General features: G+C 39.2%; 1 protein-coding gene across 2 annotated transcripts; it reads left to right on the forward strand.

Annotated features, from left to right (window-relative positions):
- Positions 1 to 909: 909 nt before the first annotated feature.
- On the forward strand, positions 910 to 20,960 carry LOC118782405 (plakophilin-3-like). 2 transcript variants are annotated; one of them, XR_005005138.1, is made up of 14 exons: positions 910 to 1,440; positions 5,398 to 5,483; positions 10,659 to 11,425; positions 12,507 to 12,630; positions 12,848 to 13,052; positions 13,777 to 13,951; positions 14,271 to 14,388; positions 14,644 to 14,808; positions 15,440 to 15,622; positions 16,533 to 16,686; positions 17,183 to 17,378; positions 18,264 to 18,351; positions 19,174 to 19,472; positions 20,061 to 20,960. XR_005005138.1 is itself a non-coding variant. In XM_036535749.1 (13 exons), exons 1-13 carry the CDS (start codon positions 1,212 to 1,214, stop codon positions 19,210 to 19,212), a joined length of 2,529 nt encoding a protein of 842 aa, XP_036391642.1. In that variant the 5' UTR covers positions 910 to 1,211; the 3' UTR covers positions 19,213 to 20,960. The 2 variants fall into 2 exon arrangements, 1 of the variants encoding a protein (XP_036391642.1); XM_036535749.1 differs by having other exon boundaries at positions 19,174 to 20,960.
- Positions 20,961 to 22,794: the final 1,834 nt, after the last annotated feature.

The following is a 22,794-nucleotide window of genomic DNA, read 5'->3' on the forward strand; positions in this document are numbered from 1 at the left end:
AACTGAGACAGGTATTCCAGAGTCCGAGGCAGATGGTGAGTCTCAAAGGCAGGACTAATGTTTTTTTTTTCTGTGGTAGGGCTGAGAGTGGTGTTCCAGAGATGGTGGATGGTGAGCTGGAGCCAGAACCTATTTCTCTTTTCTTTGGAAGGTCATGGGCACAGGCACAAAGCAAAGGATGTCCAAAAATGAACATGGTATACAACAGAAGTTCACAGCAGCAGTTTCATCAGCACCAACTGTGATATAGCTACTAAATTCCTTTCCTTTGTAACCAATAATAATAAAATGTGATACTGTTGATAAACTCCCGTTAGCCTGCCTCTGCCCCGGATGTTTACTGGGTAACAGATAGTTATATTCTGTTTCATCTTTAATGTAATAGGTTATTGACATATTTTGTAGAAAGAAGTGTAAATCAAGATAGGTCCATAAAGGCTTTTCGTTATTCTCAGTAATTATAGATTTCTAAATTACAGCCTCCGATTTACTCTATTACTTGTAATATTAATGTATGATCACTAAAAGATAGGAGCCATAATCCATCCGCATCAATCATTCAGTGTGTCTATCGTTGGAAACGTTTATTGGTGAGCTGACAGTGAGTGAACATACAACGGCTTCTTTTGACTCCAGTCTACCTTAAAAATCGAGAAGTCCCACCAAGAAGGTGGCGGTTTTGCACAGGCTAGAGTTATTGCTTGAGGCAAACGTTGCCCGTAAATTCTGACCCAGGACCAGATTTTCCAATCACAATTCTCACCGTAACCTTTACAAAGTAAACATCAAAACTGGTCCCAGATCAGCGCTTACAGGCAACTTCTGTCTGGGGCACCTGTATTAGGTAATCGGTCACTTGATAGAAGCTCCACCCCGCGCCGCCTGTGCTTAGTGTACTATGCTCAGCAACTGGACACAAAACAACCTTTCGGCTGTAAAAAGAATGTGTTTCTTAACGCAGACGTAAAACATTAGCTACGTCGAACGGACTAATACGTGTGTACTAATTCCCCCGCTGCTGTTGTTGCTGACTTTTTTCTACCAGATTAATTTTCTTGTGAAATATGGACGAACACCTGTTTCAATAGGAACTTGATTCTTCCATACAGAAGAAAGCCACTACCAATAAAACAGCTGTTTTTTGGAAGTGGGAGTGTTTTGGATTTTTTTTTTCTCATGCGCTCTCATGCTCTTTAATATCAACCGTAGCAATGAGTGTGAGCGTACCTTCTGACGTTTTTCTGTCTGCTATAGCTCCCAATACTACTGTCAGCACCTATGCAGTCCCCTCGGAGACACAGCTGGAAAATGGAGGCTCCCACTCGGACGAGGACGCTAAGGCGAAAAGGGTGCAACAGCAGGTTCAAATGCGACTTGCCGAGAAATTATCGAAATCTCTACCGCAGATCAACGGCTGTGGATTAAAATACGCCTCATCAGGTGAGTCTCCTTCTTTGACATTAGCAAGGGCTTCCACAATTCATACATTACTGTGTTGTGAGTTTCAGAAGATGCCTCACAGTTTTCGATCATGCGTGATCGTGTTGTGAAGGAAGAAGTGGGTAAACTTTCAAAGTCCATGGGGGCACTGTGAAAAGCACTGTAGATCAGTAAAACTTTCTATTTTATTTTTGGTTGCTATAAAGAGGCATTTAGCAAGAAAGTACACTAAATAAATAGCCAACTAAAATATTCCATAATCCATAATCCAATAATAAACAGGTGGTCATCAGTCCCCTGTGTGATGTAAAAGTAACTAATTTGTCAGATTAAAAATTGGACTCATTCAAGATGCATAGAATGCAGACAGAAAATCTCATATCTGATATTTCAGAATTTCATAATAAATTAAATAGCCAATAAAGGGAGTTATTGCAAACAATGACATTTGCTTTGGGGAATGTTAGTGAAGAATCTGATTTCATTTGGTGGGCCACAAAGCTGACATTTTTATATTATAATTGCCTCTTTTTTTGTACATAAGGAAGAAACTGAGACAGGCATTTGTGACCTCAGAGTCAACCTATAGGTACACAGCTTATAATGTACATATCATAGCCTGCTCTAAAGATCACAATTAGTGGAAAACATGCATGTCTATTTGGAAAATATATTATAAGTGAAACTGTCTGTTGTTGCAGCCAAACAAGCTAAAAATGCTAAAAACCTAAATGTCCAAGTATACATTCCACATATGCCTGTCTAGTGTTATCGTCCAGTCTCTTTGCTATATGCAGAGGCAGCTTAAATGATGCTGTTGTCTCTCTGACTTGATGACAGTGATCAATTGCAATTGGCATATGACCAACAGGGCTAAATTTTATCACCCCTGGAAACTCACTAATTGCAGAACAGATCCAGTTTTTGTCAGTGTAATCATTGATCTATAGTCTCTAATTTGGTCTATAGTCTGATTTGAACTATTGATGCATATATCTTGGGACAATATGTTAAATCACATACATCATTACAATTAAGACAATTAAGATTGTAATGATTTACCCATTGTCAATGAATAATGCTAAGCTGTAACTATCTTTATACAGTATTTAGAGTGCTTTACAGTGGCCTTATGGTACCTGTATGTAAATACATCTTTACCCTAATGTGATGCAAAACACAGCTGGTTATATCTCCTTGTATTTTGGTCTTCCTTTGGAAGGATTGTGACAACAGGGCCCTATGGTTTTTCTGGTCAGACCTAACCTCAAGCCGTTGGCTGTGCATGAGAAGTGTATTCAAGAACTTTGACAGTGTTCTGCAAGCATAGAGGGTATGGTGGAAAGGCAAGCTTTGTGTCATACAACCGAAGATTCCAAAATTGTGTTAAGAATCCATTTTGTTGATAAAGAGTATTTGATTACTATTTGAGTTTTCAAGGGATTCTTTTAAAAAGTTGTGATAAAAATTTATTCTACCATCACGGAAATCCAGCATAACTTTACAGCCAAATGCAGCCTTACACCATTATACTCTCTTACCCCATGCTTACACATATATCATTGTCACCATATTCCCTGAATTCCATAATGCCTATATACACACTCAGCTCAATTCATCACCATACCATCATGACCACATGTCTGTCATGTCCAAACTGAGGTGCAAACCGCAAAATACCATCCCAAACACACACTCACTCCAGTCATGTCCAGACCCAGCTGTAGCATTTTTGGTACCCAAGGCAAGAATATCTCCTCCCTCTGCATACAAGCTGGGAGAGTGGTAACTGACAAAAATAAAAAATAAATAAAAATAATGAACACATGCTCCTGGTGATGGAAACTGCCCATTCAGTTATGCTAGGGGCCAGTCCACACAAAGGTAATGGTCACCAACATATGCTCCAAATGAAACTACAATCTCCAAGCCTGTCCCAGGTTTCCACATCCAAACTTACCTGAGTAAATATTTTTTCTATTTACTGTATTTGCCAGGTTGATGCTGACATTTGTTTATTCTTGTGTATGAAATTTCATACCATTCTAAGTTAAAAATTAGTGCTGGGCAGGTTAAGTTTGAGAAAATGTGTTCCATAAAAAGGAGGTGATACCGGAAATCTCCTGCTGCTAGCAAAATGGAACATAGACCCATCCTACCTAAAGGTGTGTACTGTACCTAAAATGTGAGTTCCACCTTTTAGTGAAGGAAAAACTAACACTTATGGTTCACAGTTCTCTTACATAGGGGCCCCTCATAGGACACAAGTGACACTTTACACTACCGACATCCTCTAGGGCAGCATTTCCCAGGAGAGGTTTGGGAAATGCTGTTCTAAGGGTATACAGGTAAATCAGATTGTTCATGCAGGCATGCTGTGGAACCAGTATTGTGGCTTGACCACATTTTTTCATTGATCATAATCAGGTACTTTCTCATCCCTTCAGCTGCACTGAAGGGCCTTTAAAACAGCTAAACCAGATCTTTTAGGGGCAAAATAAATCATGATGGACAGGTGCACATAAATATTACTCCATTATAACTATATTTTTTGCAATAAGTTAATGCCTCATCTACTCCCCATTGTGCTGATGCACCAACATATTGCATATTTGATGAATAAGACACAACAGACTAATTTTAAAAACACCTGGGGACTATTATTTATCATCAAGCTAAACTGAAGAAAAAAGTGTTACATGCCAGCAACACCTTTTCTTTCTACACAAACTTAAGACTTAATGACCAACTCAGACATAATGGTGCTTAGTGTTTTTTTTGCATGCCTCACTTACATTTTACTCAGTTTTGAGGGTACAGACTTATTTGCACCCATGTTTCTCTCAAATTGGCTAGTAGAAAGTTGCACACTTTGAATATATGAGAATTTCCCTGGAAAACTACTCCTCCCTGCTCAAAGCCTAGTGGCCAGTAGATTTTCTCATGGAGCTAATAGTAGACTTGTTAGTATAGGGGCTGATGAGTGGTAGCCTTTTTTCTGACTTTATTCACCTAGATGTACACCTCAAACCCAACCGATGTTTAACATAATTGGTCATATTTATGTCACTTTCTCTCCCTGCTTATGTCCTATAGCAACCAACCGCTCAATACATGGTTATACTGAGTTACTGCCTTTGAATAGCCACAAATTAATTGTGGTAGCACCCTCACTGATATGACCTGCAGGAAAAAAACATACAAAGTAGATAATTGGAAGATAACATCTAAAGAGATAAATTGAACTGGACATGTAAGTTCCCTGTCAGTTCCCCACTTCACAGAATCTGCACCCACACCACCATTAAAATACAACTAAGGTTTGTCACTGTTAATGGTATTGGAATGTGCCTATGCAGTGAAATACCAGATCCCCTCAGTCACACCATCCCCTCAGTCTGGCTCTGGCCCCCAGCTGAACATCTGCCAGTATAGGATAGGAAAGCTAGAATAATGCATAAATGGCATCGTGCAGGCAGGGTGTAAGATGGCTTCTGTGTAAATCAGACAGCAACCAACAAATTTTATATGTGTTTATATGTGTTTCTGCAACAAATTGCAGTAACACATATGCTATGTGTTTCTGCAAAATTCTGTGTAAACTCACAAAATGTTGCAGAAGGCTGTCATGTGTATCAAGGGGACAATGCCAGAACTACAGTAAATACATATTCAGACTGAATTTGTTGTGCTCCATGTCTTGCCACTGTGCTGAGCTCTGGTTAGCCACATGAAAAATGAACACATTTCAGCTTTGAGATGGTGTTCAGTGTGATATTCGGATTTATTCCCTCTGTGTCTGTGTCTTTCTCTTTGTCTGATTTGTCATTGTTTTTGTGACTTTGAGTAGCTATACTGATATACTGCCCACATAAGGTTATACTGATAAGTTAAAGTGAAAATGGAGCTGTTATGCATGGTTTTTAACATGTGATCCATACCTTTTACTGCTCCTAGAATATGGCGATTCTTCAACAATTAAGTATTCTACCTTCAACCCTGGCTTCAGCAAGTCCCACTTGTTCACCATGGGAAGGATAATGGTGAGTGTGACCTCCTAGACTCCCATTGATTAATTTCCATCAATTTATTATAATGAACTTTCTAAAGTTCATCATTAATTTCAACTGCATAGCTGCAAACGTCAGTAGTCAATGTTGTAATTTAACTACATGCCAGACATCAAAGACAAACTGAGACAGAATCCCATAAAAGTTCTCTGTTAACTTGAAACAGTTGTGGTAGACCTCGGTTTACAATGGAAGCTTGTCAGGGGTGCCGCTTGAAGAATCTAATACACATGGTCTTGTTTCAAATAAAGTCTTTATTTGCTTCTCAAATTAGTTAGGTACATGTTTTACACTCAGATGTAACTGTTAGTGTATCCCACAAATGTGAACTAAATACTCTATTTGAACTTTTTTTGTAATTTATGGGAGTTGCATCTACTTGGACTTCTGTAGCAAACAGGTTCTGATAAAACAAACATATTCTGAAGCCATTAGCCATTTGGCTGGGACTGCACTCAGTAGTAGTGCTAGCCACTAGCGTAAAATAATTGTGATTGCCCCCCCCCCCTGAACGTCACGCAAGTTATCAGAGAAGACAGGGAGCAAGATCATTGGACAAACAAATTAGCATTTCCTAGCAAGCCTTCTTCTGTCATAACTTTTGAGAATAAAGTAACCAAATTAAATAAGTGGTAGGTAGAAATAATATTTATTTTTAATAAAACATGTCGTTTTGGAACATTTCAGTAAGGACAAATAAAAATACATATAAAAAGTCTATGACTCAAACTGTAAGTGTGATACACAAGGTGGGAAGGTGGTATATATAGCTGTCACAGTTACAAATCATTTCGGTGGTATTGTTGAATGGTTACTTTGAAGACTGTGTGAAATGGTCAATGTGCGTGAGGGCCCACCTACAAATAGTAAAGCAACAAAAAACCACTTTCCTACATGGGCCCCAGTGTACTGCACTATCAATAATTATGCCAGTGGTGCTAGCCTATCACTTGCTAATGACTAATGACCTGCTAGAACTGTTTCAGAGTAGCATTTAAATTAAAATTGTTTTTCAACAATTTTGTATTCAGGTTGCCTCCTCAAGTGCCAAGGCATGCTCTCTCTACATTCACAGAACATTGTTTTTTCTTTTTCTTTTTCTTCCTCTTCGATATGTTAGACATGTTTTTCTTTGAAGTAGTTGGCCCTGGGTCCCACTCAATAAATCATAATTCTGCAGCTAAAACATCACTCTTCTGGGCAGATAAGGGGCAGTTATAGCAAGGTATTTTCTGGAAAGTAGGCCAAAGTAGGGGAAGCTGTTTTGGTTTTCCTTCCAGGATGACAGTGAATTGGAGGCCACTGACATGGGTGGCTAAACTAAGCAAGAATTTCATCTGAAGAACATATTTTTGATAGAATCGTGGATCTGCTGTTCATGTATTCTTTGTGTATTGACAATCTGGGACTGATAAATCCTTTGCCATGACTGTCATATTTATAGAAAGACATTGTCAGTCAACATTTCCTTAATTGAGGTTTCTCCATTCATGCACCAGTTTAGTTTAAAACATGTTTCCATCATGGTAGCCATCTGGAAATATTTCACGTTTTCACACATGGTGTGGTGTTTTTCTGTTGAGAGCTTTGTTGTCACCAACAGCTTCTTCTTGTAGGTTGCCCATAAGTTTGTCACAGCATTATGGGGATGCTAAATTCATTCTAAAAATTAAATTTCCTTGACTGACATAGCAGTGGCTTTTTATAATGGCAAATTTTAAACATTTACCTTAAGCATTAACTTTAGCAAATGGCTCTGGTGCTTCACAATTCTCCTTTTAATTTCAGTTTATTGGGTTCCAAGTAAGTGCATCATTTTGCAACAAAATTTCCCCAGGAACTTGGAGGATGGCCCTTATTATCATCATCAGGTTGAGCATTCCTGCAAGTAACATTTGTAATCTGCAGTTTGAAAAGTTGTTCTTGGACTTGGGAAGGTTTCTAAGATTTGAAGTAAATTGCTAAAAACTTTTCCAGCCTTTTCCATCAAAATTTTCCGAGGACAAGATTGTTCCAGACCGTCACAGGTGATGAATTACACAATAAAGTGAAGACCCTATTTGGGCAAACTGCTGTTTTACGTTGCCTACTTCAAGATCCTCTTCTTTATCTGAGTCACTTTCCTTTACCTCTAATGAGAACACAGTCAGTGTCCTTAATACATTTGCTGCATTTTCAGTTATTGTTGAAATGTGAGTTGCTCTGGTATTGCTGGCCATGGCTTATTCATGTATTCTGAAGATTTTTTCTGTTTCTTGGCTCTTGAAACTTAGCAAAACGAAGAAATAAGCAACCTGGGATCCCAAAAGCCAATCTCATGTTTCTACACAACCACAGACATATAGGAATGCTTTATTCAAATACTTGTACTTCAGACACTGCTTACCCATGTTGGATATCCTGAAAGGACACAATCCTCATTTTGGAATGTTCCTGATGGAAAATATTTTGCAATGTCGTATTTGTTTAAGCAGAGATAGAGATACGATCAACAAACCTTTGAGATGAGTGATGCATTCAGATGAAGAAGTCTGGTATGGTTTTACAGCCAGGAACATGGTCTTTCAAGCAGGAATGAAGCATCATAAATATGGAATATCAGCAAGTGTTTGTATACATGTCACCAGTGGTTTTAGTCCTTTTTTAAAATACAAGTATTTTCACTATTTGAAAATGTCATGAAATCTCATGTTGGAGAAAATGGTTAGGAGAAAGGTTTATAAAATGAGTAACAAAAAATATTTTAAGATAATTATTATGAATTAAAAATACAAGGCATTTCTTTTTCCTATGCCATTCCCACAGTCGTTCTGTGCATTGGTCTGCCTGTGTGATATTTCACAAGAGAATACTATCGCTATGTTTAGAGGCTGAAGTCTAGCCTCAAGATTTTCCAGTGCTCTAGTCAGAATCCTGCACAGGATTGTCAGCCAATGAGAGCAGCATTCCATGAGGTGCCATTACAGGGTGTAGAAGGAAAAGTGTTTTGACTGACTTGTACAGGACAGCAGATGCTGTTAAAAAGGTCTGTTAAAACATCTGCACCTTTTTGGAGTTGATCTGGAAGAGATAACTGGTGGATTGGGACAATTTTTTACTTTTTCCAAAAATTGTGATATTGGGATTCATTTTACATGCTTATATATAGGTTATTTTTTATACCTTTCCCCTTATAGGTAACCCTAGTTTGGAATCACCTATTGGATATGTTATATTTGTCACACTGAAAAAAAAACAGCATTCATTCAGGAGTGCTTAGGCGTAGCAGATGCAATCCTTTGATACACTCACATGCCAATGTGACTATTTTTCACACTGCAAGCAGCCCTGCACACCAAAATGAGCTCCAATTGAAGAATGGGCAGGGTTTCATTGCCATCATCCCAGCAGCATGCCTGAGAGCGGTGAGGCAACCCCTGCCAACATACCCATTCCTATCCCCACAGGAATGAAGCAAATTTGTTCCGCTGCTGTGAGCTCCCAGTCATCATTGTCTGATGACACAGCAGAGATCCACCTAGTGTGGAGAGCTTAGTATGAGCTCAAAGCAAACGCCTTAACCACTAAGCTACTCGGGAGCCTGCAATTGACAAAAGTTCAATTTTGTATTATTCTAATTATGAAATGTCAAAGTAGACTTTCACCATATATACATGGGTCATACTGCAGCTGCACATACTGCATATGAAGAGGACTTTTTTGTCCTCTTTTACTTTGTGATGGTATTGTCAGTTGCTAGGTAGGATGTGCTGGAAAATGGCAGTAAGCAATATAGCTGTGTAGTAGCTAGAACATTGTCCATTTGCTTCTGAGGATGTTCTTTGCATATGCCACTAAGGTAGCGATGCACAAAATGGGTGTATATTTAGTATACTGGAAGACCTCATGTGATGCAACATTCATGCCATGAATCTGATACAGTGACTTTCTGAGCTGTGGTCCAGTGACAAAGGACATGTGGATCTCATTCATTAGTGACCACTTTGGATAGAAAATAGATCTCACAAACAGGTGTCAATATTGATAAAATTTAAGATTCAAACAACATAGAAGGCTACTTTAGGTAGGTTAGCCTTTTCTTAGCTGACAGTTAGCCTCTGTGCTTTGACTTAAAAGGTTTGCCAGCTAGGTACATAAAATTAGCTACCTAGCTATTATCAGTCTATCCCACGAAAACACAAGTCACATGAGAACAGAAAGTAACTTCAGAAGTCTTCATCAATGATTTGATGAATTAAGAGGCACAAGACAATATTTTCAAATTGTGGAAAAGGGAGTTAATGTAGGCAGTTAGCATGCAAATTATAGTTAGCTATGTAGCTAGTTGTGGTAGCTAGCTATCAAGCTAAAATTTCTGCAGTTACATTTACATTACATTTGCATTTATTCATTTGGCAGACACTTTTATCCAAAGCAACTTTCAAGTGAGGTACAATACAACACTAGCGAAAAACCATTACAGAGTCAACAATATTAGAAGCGTGTGTGACAAAGTTCCAAAGGTTAGCCAAGCGAGGTACCAACTAGCAGGTAAAGCTAATTAGTGCGTTAAACCATTAGATTTTTAAAAAAATATTATTTTATAGTTTAACAGAGAAAAAAAAACATATAAAAGACAAACAAAAAACATGGATACACTACTGCAGTTGGTAATTTGAATATCCCCTCAAGTCATTAATTAACAAAACAAACTGACCATAGCTGGATAAATGCTACATTAAATGCTATTTAGTTTTATCAATCTAGATACCTAGCTAGCAAAGAGTGGGTGACCTTGTCATTGATTGCTGGCTAACTGGATAGTTTGCAAAATTGCTTATTTGTCCCATGGTTATACTACTAACTGTTATAGTTGAATAACTAGTTAAATGATTTTTATGTATCTGCCTGTCAGGTAAAATGTAAATTTAATTGTAGAGTTTAATTTAAAAGCCATTTTTAATGGACATGTGTTCAATACACAATGCAATCTTTCGCAATAGTAAAGAATTTTACATTTTTGAAGTGCATGCTGTAAATTTGATGACCTTGGCCATTCTATTGTTAACTTAACTTCTTGTTCAGTTGAGTTAATTTAATTGAAACGTGTCCCTTCTGTCTCCAGCAGTCACGTTTTTCTTGCCTTTTGCTCTGCACCCTCATTCCTAGGTGCCCCGCACGTCACAGTATGCCGGCAGTTACTCTTCACGTTCTGCCATGGAGATGCGCCCTGAGCGTAGGATTAGCATGGGGGGCAGGAGATGGGGCAGTATGTACCATGAAGACATGAGTTTGGGTGGGTACCAGACCAGCCGTCAGCAAGGCATTAGTCGTGCCATGAGCCAGGCTGACCTGGAGACCATGTCCATGCACTCCATGCACCTGAACAGTCTGCCTCAGCAGCCAACCCCAGTGGCTGCCTGGATGTCCCAGGATGATGGTGAAGGTAGCCTGGTTTCCGACATGGATGGCACCATCACTCATCAGCCCCTCTACAGTGCCAGCAATGACTACATTGTCCAGACCCAGCAGACAGCGCCGTCTGTGTCAGCACCCACAACCATGCACCGTTCCCTCAGCGGGACGCTGTGTCGTGGGGTCTGGGGAGGGGGAGGGGTGGAGGTGATGCATCAATACTCCTTCAAGGGCCCAGCGCACCGAACCATCAGCCGCATTAACAATCGCCACCATCGCATGAGCATGGGCTCCATCTCTGGATCTGGTGTCCCACAGCGACAGATGTCCTCCAGAGTCAGTCGCTATGGGGGAGGCTACGGCATGGGCCAGATGTCCACCCACTCTCAGGGCAACCTGCTCGTCCTTCAGCATCAGCCAGCCTCAGGCCGGCGTGCTCTATCTGTCAAGAGCCTGTGTGCTAGTGTGGGCAAGGGGATGGACATCTTAGATGGAGACATGGAAATGACAGGCCTAAGTAGGTGAGGAAAAAATTCAACGGGCCCTGGCATAGCTACACAGTGAGCATAGGCCATCCCTCTAGTGATAAATGTGATCTGAAGCTGACAGAAATCACACACAGACTACAGGAGCTTTCACACATGCACATGTGCAAACATACTTTCCCATGTTTTTCTGTGGAGGGCTTTAAATTTTATGTGCATGGATACACGTCCAACCTTATCCACACATGAAAACATATAAACTAATACATATACAGACAAAATTGTTATTGTTCCCAAATCTACTATTTGGAATTGTCAGAGAATGAAAGCTGATCTTTTTTTAAGTAAGTCATGCATAAACACATTGTAGACTTTATTCCAGCCACTTAGGAAGAACTCTAAATTTGTAAATGTTGTGATTTTCAGACCAGCATCCCCACATAGCAAGGAGAATCACGGCATTTATGTGCAGTTAGTTCTTATGTGTTCTTATTTCTCAGCAGGTTAAACACTTTGAAGGTAAAATTTTGAACATTTCAGTTTTCATACATTGTTATGTCACATTCGAAGAAGTAATCAGAGTGGGGCACCCAAGAAGTTGCACTCCCTCATACACAGCCAACACAGGATGTTGGGTACCTCATCTGTGAAATATATATGGAACAGCTGTGAACAAATGGTATTTCCCTATATTGTGAATATTTATCATAGGTCAACTGAAATGGGTATTTGCCTAGTAATCAAACAGTTTCATACCAAATTTTATACAAAATTCAGGTTGTTTGGCACAATCAGTGAACACTGTGAATATTATTAGTCTGTTACTCTGTTTGTGATTATTGTATTGGGAACCTGTTTCAGTTTGTACCCATCTCCATTAACAGCACCAAAGAATACATTTTCAAATAAAAGCAAAAGAAAAAGGGAGTGGCGGGTATGCCATCTGCCAAATGACAGGCATACTCTATACCTTACACAGAGTTAGACCCCTTTTGGAAAAAATTAAACAATTATCTTGAAAGGAGAAAGCAAACATTTTTTCAGCATGGATGGATTGAATTGAATATGTCTGTCTGTAAAATAAGTTGTTCCTCATTGCCCTCTACTCTATTTCCAGGATAAACAGTCTGGATATGCTTACGGCAGTCAACTACTTGACCATGCCCGATGCAGGGTTGCAGGTGCTTGGAGCTGCCTACCTCCAGCATGAGTGTTACCACAAAAAAGAGGCAAAGAACCAGGTGACAGTCCAGTCATTTTGTCACTAAAGTCTGTCATTGTTTGCCATCCAAGGATAATTACACCCAAAATATAAAATCTATTTTGTTTATTAAGTCAGCTGTCACCTCTTTTGAAAATTGTACTTTGATTTAGGTGAGAATGGAATCCCTTTTGGAAAGATGGTGTTGCCTACAGTGTGAGTGACATGTACTCATGTGTTACCTGTCACTTTTTCAGGTGCGTGAACTGAAAGGCATCACTGCATTGGTGCAACTCTTTGAAAGTGACAACCAGGAGGTGCAACGCTATGCCACAGGTGCTATGCGCAATATCATCTATGAGAACATGGAAAACAAAGCAGCGCTGATCGAGGCAGGGGGCATCTCCAAACTCATCGAGGCACTCAAGGAGACTGATGATGAGCTTCGCAAAAACATCACTGGTACAGGACTCTTACACCCATTAGACACTGCTTTTCAATGTCCTGCTAACTCTGACACAGTCTGTGTTATTTCGGAGGTTTGAGGCCATCAGAGAGGAGCTAAGAGGGAACCAACAAGGACACTGTTCTTGCTACACTTACATAGGGCCAATTCACAGGTTATACTCCACATGGGCACACAGTTTGGTCATGGGTAGAAAACTCGCTCCTCAAATTACAGTGCAATATAATTGGACAATGGGAGCCCATACAGACACTGCGTGCACAGAAATGAGAATTTCTGGTAACCTCTGGGTGACAATTTTTGGAGCTCCCCTTGGAAGTGCCAGGTGCCTCAGAGGCATTACATACTTTATACCATAACCGGGAGCCGGAGAAGCCGCTGCACTGCTGTGAGCCGCCATCTTTTATACATTTTTATGCATTTTTACTTTTATAAATTTTTATACATACCACACATGCATGGCTGCACAGATGTTTGTGCCTATCTTATATCAAGAGTAATGCAACAAAGTACTTTGCCAAAGTGCTTAGTGTTGTTTTATGGCCTGATAAGTGTGAGGAATCATGAAGAGCACAATCCTCTCCTTGCCAGCGCCTTCTCTACATTAACAAGTTTAAAACATAGAGAAACACTCTGGAAATGACACAAGTATGTAATCACAAACATTACACTTAGAAAAACAGTTTGAGTTGTAGAAATCCCCCCTCTTACTGTCTGCAGGGATCCTATGGAATTTGTCTTCCAAAGACAGCCTTAAGGAGAAGCTGGCAGAGGAGACATTGTCTGTGCTGACGAAAATGATCCTAATTCCCCTGTCGGGTAGTGGAGACTCCGAGGTGATCCAGCAAAGCCCTTCTGAGGCAGATATCGTCTACAACACCACCGGCTGCCTCAGGTAGCAGTACAGATGGCCTCATGTCCCCCTTCTCCTTTTGACCTGCAGTATACCTGTATTTTCTTTCCCTTGGTCTGCAATTACTCGTATGACCTTCCATTTCTTTCTAAATCCTTCTCATTACTGCTATATGAACATCTTCATCCTTTAATCACACAGCTTGTGCAACCCTCTTATTCCTCTTTCTGATTGCTAATGTAACCCTCTTTTCTTTCCCCCAGTCTCTGACTGATGGAGTTAGTATCTTTGAATTCCCCACCCTTCTAAGTGCCAGCATCATCCTTTATTTGTTGTGCCCTGCTCTTCCATCTCCACCTAGGAATCTAAGCTCTGTGAATGAGAAGACACGGCAACAAATGAGGGAGACCTCAGGGCTGGTGGATGCACTAGTGGAATACATCCAGAACTCCCTCCAAAATGACAAGATGGAGGAGAAAGTAAGCTTAGGTGTATAGTGGGAATACATTCAAAGTTTGCCTTTAATGGTGAACATGTGTTAGGTGGTCATTTTCTTTATTCCCTTTCCAAAAAGACAGCCATTGTCCTTTATTCTTTATATTAATAATTCTAGTATAGTTTTAGGTGCGAAATCTGACAGTTTTTGAGAGTGGACGCCCAGAGAGTCAGATGTCTCCATGTGCTCTAGATTTATCTGTCCTCTTCCTTCTGCCCTCTACGTGTGTCTCATCCAGGGAATAGAGAATGCTGTTTGTGTCCTGAGGAACCTGTCCTATCAGCTGTACAGTGAGATGCCTCCCTCTGCCCTGTTGCGATTGGAAGGACCTACACGAGGGCAGAACTATCAAAGCAGTGAAGCTATTGGCTGCTTCACCCCTCAGAGCAAGAAAGCTAAGGATGTAAGTGTGTGTCAGTCACAAGGTCTGATCACATCCTACTCGACAAAGTTTGGAATATGAAAAAGGAGAAAATGACCAAATACTTGTTTAGCTAATTCTTGAGGATTTTTTAGAAACACTTGTGAAATTAAAATATATTATATTATATTATATTATATTGTATTATATTATATTATATTATATTACATAGTACAATATAATATAGTATATAGTATATTACATAGTATAGACAATACAATATAATACTAATGCAGGAGAATGTACTATAATGAAACAGAAATAACCTTTCTATAAAGAGATTTTCTCTGGTTAGGCAATGGGTATTGTTTGTGCTGTAAATTTTTCAATGAGTGAACATTTGTGAACAATCTATACAGAATTTTATGATGACAATATGTGGAAAGCATGGTAATGGTAGCGTGTATGGTGGACAGATGTGTTACACAGGAATAGCCTTCTTAATATTGGATAGAAGCTGCTGTGATTTAAATAAAGTAGTGGTTGTGTAACAAAAGCCTATAGGTCCATTCAGGACACTGTTTTGAAAAGGACTCTTGAACAGACTTCAGATATTTCAAATGGTCGAGTGATTCTATATCTTTGTCAATGACCTGCATGTTCCATCTTCCAGAAATGGAACCAAGACCTGGCCATATTCACGGAGGTGGCTAGGCAGCCCAAGGGGCAGGAGTGGCTGTGGCACCCCCAGGTGGTTGGGCTGTATAATCAAGTGTTGCAGCGCTGCAAGATCAGCAGCACCAGCAGTGAGGCAGCTGCTGGGGCGCTACAGAACATTACTGCTGGAGATAAGAGGGTAGGATGCTCAGAGGGTAGACCTCTGGTGACCAATCTCAGCGTAATGGTCCACAATCACACAGTAGTTTAAAATTCAGGCCCCTACCATGTTTTTCTTTTCAGTGGACCCCAGGGTGAAAGATGACTCAGTGGTGGACGGTATCAAGGAGGGAACACTCTGGTTCTTGTCTGTTTACCTATAGCATTCAGTGTAAATGGCAGGCTCCTCACTCCCCCATATAACACCTCAGCAACATTTTTGGAAGAAAACAGGGTGTCGCATTGTAAGGTTATAAAGCACTTTCCAAGACACACAAAGTCAGTAATGGTTTTTATAATGCAACCTAGCCTTGTGATGGCTGTTTATTGACAGATAAATAAACCTTAGCTTAGTGAATTCCTCATCAGTGACTTTTGGCTTGGTGCTGTGTTTTTCACATTTTATTTTATTACTAGGTTCTCTTGCTGTCTTTTGTTGCGGTTCTAGCTGTTTTCTAGCTGTAACAGTTTAGTGAAAACAGCTCATTTTCATTGGATGTGGGCAGTCCCCCACCATTCACAAAACCCAACACTGAACAAGAATCAGCAAAAATGTAAAGGCCACTTAATATCCACTTACATCTTGTAAGGTGCTTGAAAGACCACCTGTAGAAAGTAACACTACAAGACATAATCTGTTTATGTATAGTATAATTTAAGATTGCATTCACCAAGTTTCACAAAGAATCATGGTAAACACATAGCAAACCCGGAAGGCCAATTAAGTGAGCTAAATTATGAGTAAAAGCATAATGCGTGTACTTACCATTAGTTTATGAAAATGTGCAAACAAGTCCCTTCCCTGCTCTGTGGGGAGCAGTGCTGAAGATTCCTCCGTCAGTCTCTTAGTGAGCAGTGTTATAAATGAAAGGCTCTCTATCCTCTTTCAGTGGGCCATGGTGCTAAGTCGAGTGGCACTGGAGCAGGAGCGCATGCTGCCCGTAGTGGTGGACCACCTGCGCAGCCACAGTGACCTAGAACTGCGCTCTATAACAGGCTTCCTGAGAAACCTGTCTCGCCATGCCAAGGACAAAACTGACATGGGTGAGCCACATGTCCTACTTTCTGATTTTGCCAAGTGATCACAACATGCCTTCTCAATGTCAAAATACCCCTACCCCTGACTTATTTATGTGTGTGCATTCCATAAGTAAATGCACACACCTGGTCACATACCATAAGTGGTTCACGTAGGGGCTTGGTTGAGAAATGGGTAACCTTACTTCTGGAGGGCTGAAGGTTTGCAGGTGTTGGACAAGTTTGCCTCATAAATCATCCTGTTCACCACTTTTACCTTGGTGAGCTGGCTGTATGTATAATTGCCTGTATATATTCAATTTTCTGAATCTTTTCAGAAACATCTGTTGTGAAAAAGCAGATTTCCTGAGACTATTAGAGTAAGCGCAAGAGATAAAGACTGATTATATTATCCATTACAACTGGGTAAAGGATTCTCTGTTGTTGCATGGATACTAGTGTGTCACCACATGAGGGCAGTCCGCAGACTGATAGATGTGTTCCTCTGTCATCTATATGCCAGCAACCAAGGTGGTGAACAGCCTAGTGTCCAAACTGCCTAGTGATGGTCACCAGAAGGAGCCCTCCAGTGATGTGGTGGTCAATATCTGCGGAATCCTCAACAACCTTGTGACATGCTGCAGCATAGCTGCCAGATACATCACTATCTATGATGGGCTGCCAAAACTGGTGGCTATCAAGACCTCCCACAGCAACAGGTAAGGAAAAAATGCTGGGAAGGAGAGCTGAAGGTTAGTAAGTTAGGGGTCTGGGCCCTTGAATTATGGTCTCTTTATAAAATTACATTTCATTATGAAAGTATACATGCACAAAAAGAAATTAATAAGTTGGGGGTGTGTGGAGGAGCTTATACTTACAATTGCTCTCTGATCACTGACATGATACTCTGTGGTAGCACTCTGAAAACTGGAAGTATTCATCCAAACTCTTATTTGTAACAATGATGCTGTGAAAAATACCTGATCTGAAAAAGCTAAAATGTACACAAAAACAGATTTAAATTCAAAGCATATATACATCAAATAACACCAAAAACAGTAGTTAAGTTGTTGCAATGGAATTTAATATTAATGTAGTCTTTACACTTGTACCCAGATTAAATTTACATGCATGCAGACTGTTTAACATTAGCCTGTGAGCTAAATTACAACATGCTTGCTATGTAGCTGAGCTAGCTGGCTGATGCATAACAGAAGAATTTTCTTTTAATACTGAGATGACACAATGTGATCTTCTGAGGTAATGTTACTCATTTAAGCATTTACAATTAATTAGAAATGTAATAAGCAATTACAATTCACTGTTTTTGATTTTTTCTTAGAATATATGGATTGCAGCTTTGGGGAACTAGCCATTTTTGTATGTCTATATATATTTTTTTTGATTTTTGTTTTTTGCCTACAGCAAATATTTTCTACTGCCTTCTGATAGATTTTACAGCTTTAGTAAAACATGGGGAGTGCAATGCCTTTTAAGGGAAAAGAATGTCTTTTGATCTCCTTCTCCTTCGCTGCTAAGCTGCTGTGCTGTTTGGTATGTTGTTGTTTCATTTTACCAATGTCTTTTCTCTTTGTCTCCCTCAGGCCTGAGCAGCTGAATGCAGCTAAGGCGGCAGCGACGGTACTCACCAACATGTTCCAGTACAAGAAGCTGCGCAAGGACTACAAACAGGTGAGGATTCTGTGGCCTGGCAGAGTGGAGACCACAGAGTAGGGATCCAGATGAGCTGATGGTCAAGCAATTTGATTTCATCAATAAGGGCTGCATGTTCGGTCCTTCAAAGGATCAATAGTCATGAAGCAGTATGTCAGCCTATAAAAAATACCTGTGAGAAGTGCCTGCTTGCTGAAATAAAAAAAAAAAAACAAAACAAAACAAAAAAAAAAAAACCAAACAAATACAATAAAGCAAGTATATTTGAAGAGGGCTGCAACTACAGTAAACAAGTAAATATATCAGAAATATAATTTCTAAATTTGTTGCTTAATATAAATTTCAAAGGGCAATACTGTGTGCATTAGATACAATTAAATAATAAAATGGATATAAAACAAAGTGAAAAGGAACCATCTACTTGATCAAGACACATAGTTTTAAGTAAGGTCTTGTCCACCCACATGTTTTGCTTAAAGGCCACCACTCATGTATGTATTTATTTATTCATTTATATATTTTTGAATTGTTGCACTCTTCGCACCCATGCTAGCACTCCTGTATGTGTGGAATGTAGACACAGCAAACGTGCAGGGGTGTGTCTGTGAGAGCTCTGCAACCCATACATTTGTTCTTGTTTGCATATATCATTGGTAACATGGTACACAAGCATGCAGACCCTTTCCTTGCATATTGGCTTTTTCAGCTCTACAATGAGTTCTAGCATTGATGCATTCACATGCGTCCACACCCCCTTACAAACCTCTCTGGTGTTCATATGTTGTACCAGTTCATGTGCCTTGACAAATCCTCTATCTCTTTCTCTTTTGTATTTTGCAGAGAGGATTCACCAAACATGACTTCATGGACATAATCTAAAAGAGGACTGCTCTTTGCAAAACAACAGCAATAACATGCATACTTAAAGAAGCAAGTTATATTGGTCTGAAAAGTCTTTTCTCCTGGGACATATATCAAACCCACCTGAAACTGTACAGGGGATCATCACATTTACAGCACAACGTGTTCCGGGAAACCCTAGCATAAAAGCATTGGGAACTGAGTTGCACTTTCTCATAGACACAAGGATCATGATCCTGAATGCAAACTGGAAGTAAACTTTGTCACAAAAAGTCTAGGTAAATAAGGGATTAATATTGCTTATAAGATATAAATACTGTATAAGTGTTTGTAGATATTTAATTCAATATCTCTATATTTAAATGCACTTGCACATGAAGGACAGCAGAAATATTCAGTATTCTGACACACAGTGCGTGACATTTAGGAATGCAAGAACATGGGGAACAGAAAGACACAAATCATGGTCCTCTGACAGGTGTTCATTACAAGGTGAAGTGAAGGATAAAATATCTTCAGCTCCAACCCATAAACTATAGCAGAGACCTCCAATGATGAATAGATTTATAATTTATTAATTTCACTCCCCAGCAATGGTATAAATCAAGATTTTGTGTTGTTAAACAATGGTGCTATTTTTATATGAATTATAAACATGGATCATCTTGAACTGTATTGTCATAAAATAGGGACTGCCTGTATTTATGAACAGAGAGAGACATACCAACAAATAATGGCAAAGATGGTGTTGTTAATTACATCAGCTGCACTACAAGGGATCTCTGCATAAGATATATACTACGTTTGGGTGCATGTGCAGTGGACATGTGTGGAATTTCCTGCAGCTGATCATTGCTTTTTTCTAGCAACAGCCCAACCATGTCCAGATGGATCTCGCCTACTGCAATTTGTGCTTCATCTGTAGCTCCACCCATGCCTGAATGTCTCTTGTGCTGGAGAGCTGAAGTTTTTTTTTACAATGCATCACAGAGAAGCACATACCAATGGAGGATAGGCACTACTCCACAGATGTCATCCAAGCAATTCACAGGCACCTGATGAATTGCAAGCTGGCTGATAGTGGTGAGATAAGGAAACCCCAGTCATCCTACCCACCCTTATTGTCATTGAACAAAGCCAGTTTGTTCTGGCACTGTGGGCTCTTTGTCATTATCTGTCGATGATTCAAATGGGATGGAGCCCAAGATGTAGGGCTCAGCCTGCACTCAAGACAAGTGCCTTACCGACTGAGTCATTTGGAAGCCCCAATATATTTGTCTTTGTCCAGCCTTATCTCTGGATCTCCACTCGAATGTTGTAAATCATTTTAATCAATCCAAATTAATACATGTGCAATTGTCACTTTCAGTACTGTTATTCATATTGTATCTAAATCTGATCATTAAAATAAGAGGAGGCACACACAATAGAAATGGGGTGACCCCAATGAAAAATGAACGTTTGTATGGGAACTCTAGTGAGTATCAATTTGATGGAAATCTGAAGATGTTGACGATAGACAGTTTCAAGTTTTTCATGGTCTAGTTCTAGACTTCCTCTGAAGCGCTGACTCTGGACCAGTTTCTGCTTTTTAAACTTAATGGCTGGAGTCTGTTTGCAGTTGGTTAATATGATCCTACTTTGGTTGCAGAGGGCAAAATTTACCTAGAATATTTTTCTTTGACTGAGTGGGAAAAAAACATTAATTTCATAGATATTCAGTAGTCCAGTTACCCTATCCAATATAAAGTCCCAAATCAAGGTGCACCCAGAGTGTAGCTACCTGATTTTTCAGATTCACATTTGCTTGGTGGAGAATTACTAATGGAAAATTAGATGGAGAATTACATTAAACAATTCTCTTTTTATCATATTTAATACATTTGCCTTTTTTTGCATATATTTAAGAATTGGTTTGGAGAAACAATAATTCATCTTGGAGTGCCTTTTAAATTCTAATGTTTTCAGGATGAAGAGGAATGCTCTTACTCCTACAACTCACATTGTGTCAAATTCATTAGAAGAAAATATGTAACTATTGTTGAATTTATTTATCTGTGTTGCTTTATTTTTGTTGCTTAATCAGAATCTATGCTTTTTATGAGACACGATTAGCAATGGGTGTTTGAAATGGAAGAAAATGAAGAAAATGTAATGAGATGTTATAAAAATGTAAGTTATCATGCATTTCTTAAACTGCAAAAAAACATTAGGTTAGACATGTTGCAGTGGACACACAATGAAGGATGATGTAAGTGAATATTTGAGACTGAGTGAGAGTTTTGGAACTTTGGAGGTTCCAGGCTCTGGAATCTGTTCATTTGAACTGTGATGTGCATGTAATATCATGTGGTGTAAAGTTGTCAGATAGCAAATTGCATTGGTTGTGGTAGATCCAGAGTAATTGAATAGCTGCAAGATCTACGTTTTTGTTCTCATATTTTATCTAGGGTGTGATGTAAGAAAGAGTGTTTTTGAAATGTAGTGACTTATGTAAAATGTGCCTTAAGCTAAATATATATCTTGCCTTATTACACTCATGTATTTAATTAGGTCATTAAATTCATTTGTAAGATTCTAAATGTAAAACATATACTGTATATTAATAATTATAACACACTTCTGAATAATATATGTAAGATACTGACTGGAATGTGGTGATTAATTATGGTGACAAGAAATATGTCTGTAGAATGAATATAGGGGGAATCATTGCTGTTTTCTGTATAGTATAATTGGTTTGACCGCAGAACGTCAGTGATTTGAACTTTAACCTGATCATTCACTAATTTACTGAACAGACTTTATGCTGAACACCAAGCTGCATTAAGTTTGCAAGGCTGCCAAATACTGTTGTTGTTGTTGTTATTATTATTATTATTGCTTTGTAGAATTCTACAGAAGTTCATTCAATGAATAACTGACCAATATGCAAGTTTTCAGATATAGATTGTTTTATGGTTTTGTGTCAAGCCCTATGTATGCAAATGTTAAGGTATTTGCCTTTGTGCAATTTGGACTTTTGTGTGGATGATGCTATTTTAGCTAGCCATGTAGTTAGCTAGCAAGAAGCAGTTTAAAGAACATCTGTAACTTACCAGCTTGATATTTTTTACTTAAATGCACAACATACTGGTACGAAAAGTGTGGGAATATGAATTTGGGGGCCTGATGGGAAAAAAGTTTCAAAACACCCAGTGAGTTGTGTCAGAAGTGATAAAAACAATTGCATTATATGACTGTGTACACAATTTGACTAGTGTTTGGTTGATGCATTCAAACAAACAACTAATGACATCCAGTCAACCATTAAACTTATTTCCAATGAGAACATCTTTTGTTGGTATATTTCTGTATAGGCCTATGTGATTTGGGATGTGTAGCATATTGCATATCACATGCAATAATAACAATCGACTTCTCTCAGGTATTCTTTTTTGCCATGTTTTGTAATGTCTAATGGTGATGACACAGGAAAAGGTCTTCCTGTATTCTCTGGGGAGAGAAAACACCAGCTGAGGGCACCATTTGAAGTAGGTTGTGGTGGAATGGATCCACTGTTGATGTGCAAAGATAAAGGCTGCTAAGAAGCAGGTGTAA

Source organism: Megalops cyprinoides, chromosome 8 (assembly GCF_013368585.1).
Source record: "Megalops cyprinoides isolate fMegCyp1 chromosome 8, fMegCyp1.pri, whole genome shotgun sequence".
In the NCBI taxonomy this organism is placed as follows: domain Eukaryota; kingdom Metazoa; phylum Chordata; class Actinopteri; order Elopiformes; family Megalopidae; genus Megalops; species Megalops cyprinoides.

Bases quoted from the DNA above. Each gene is read 5' to 3' on its own strand.
- LOC118782405 (XM_036535749.1), top strand. From the start codon at position 1,212: ATGAGTGTGAGCGTACCTTCTGACGTTTTTCTGTCTGCTATAGCTCCC. The intron at 12,631-12,847 runs GTGACAGTCCAG...TCACTTTTTCAG, and splicing joins AAAAAGAGGCAAAGAACCAG to GTGCGTGAACTGAAAGGCAT. The intron at 13,053-13,776 runs GTACAGGACTCT...TACTGTCTGCAG, and splicing joins GCTTCGCAAAAACATCACTG to GGATCCTATGGAATTTGTCT.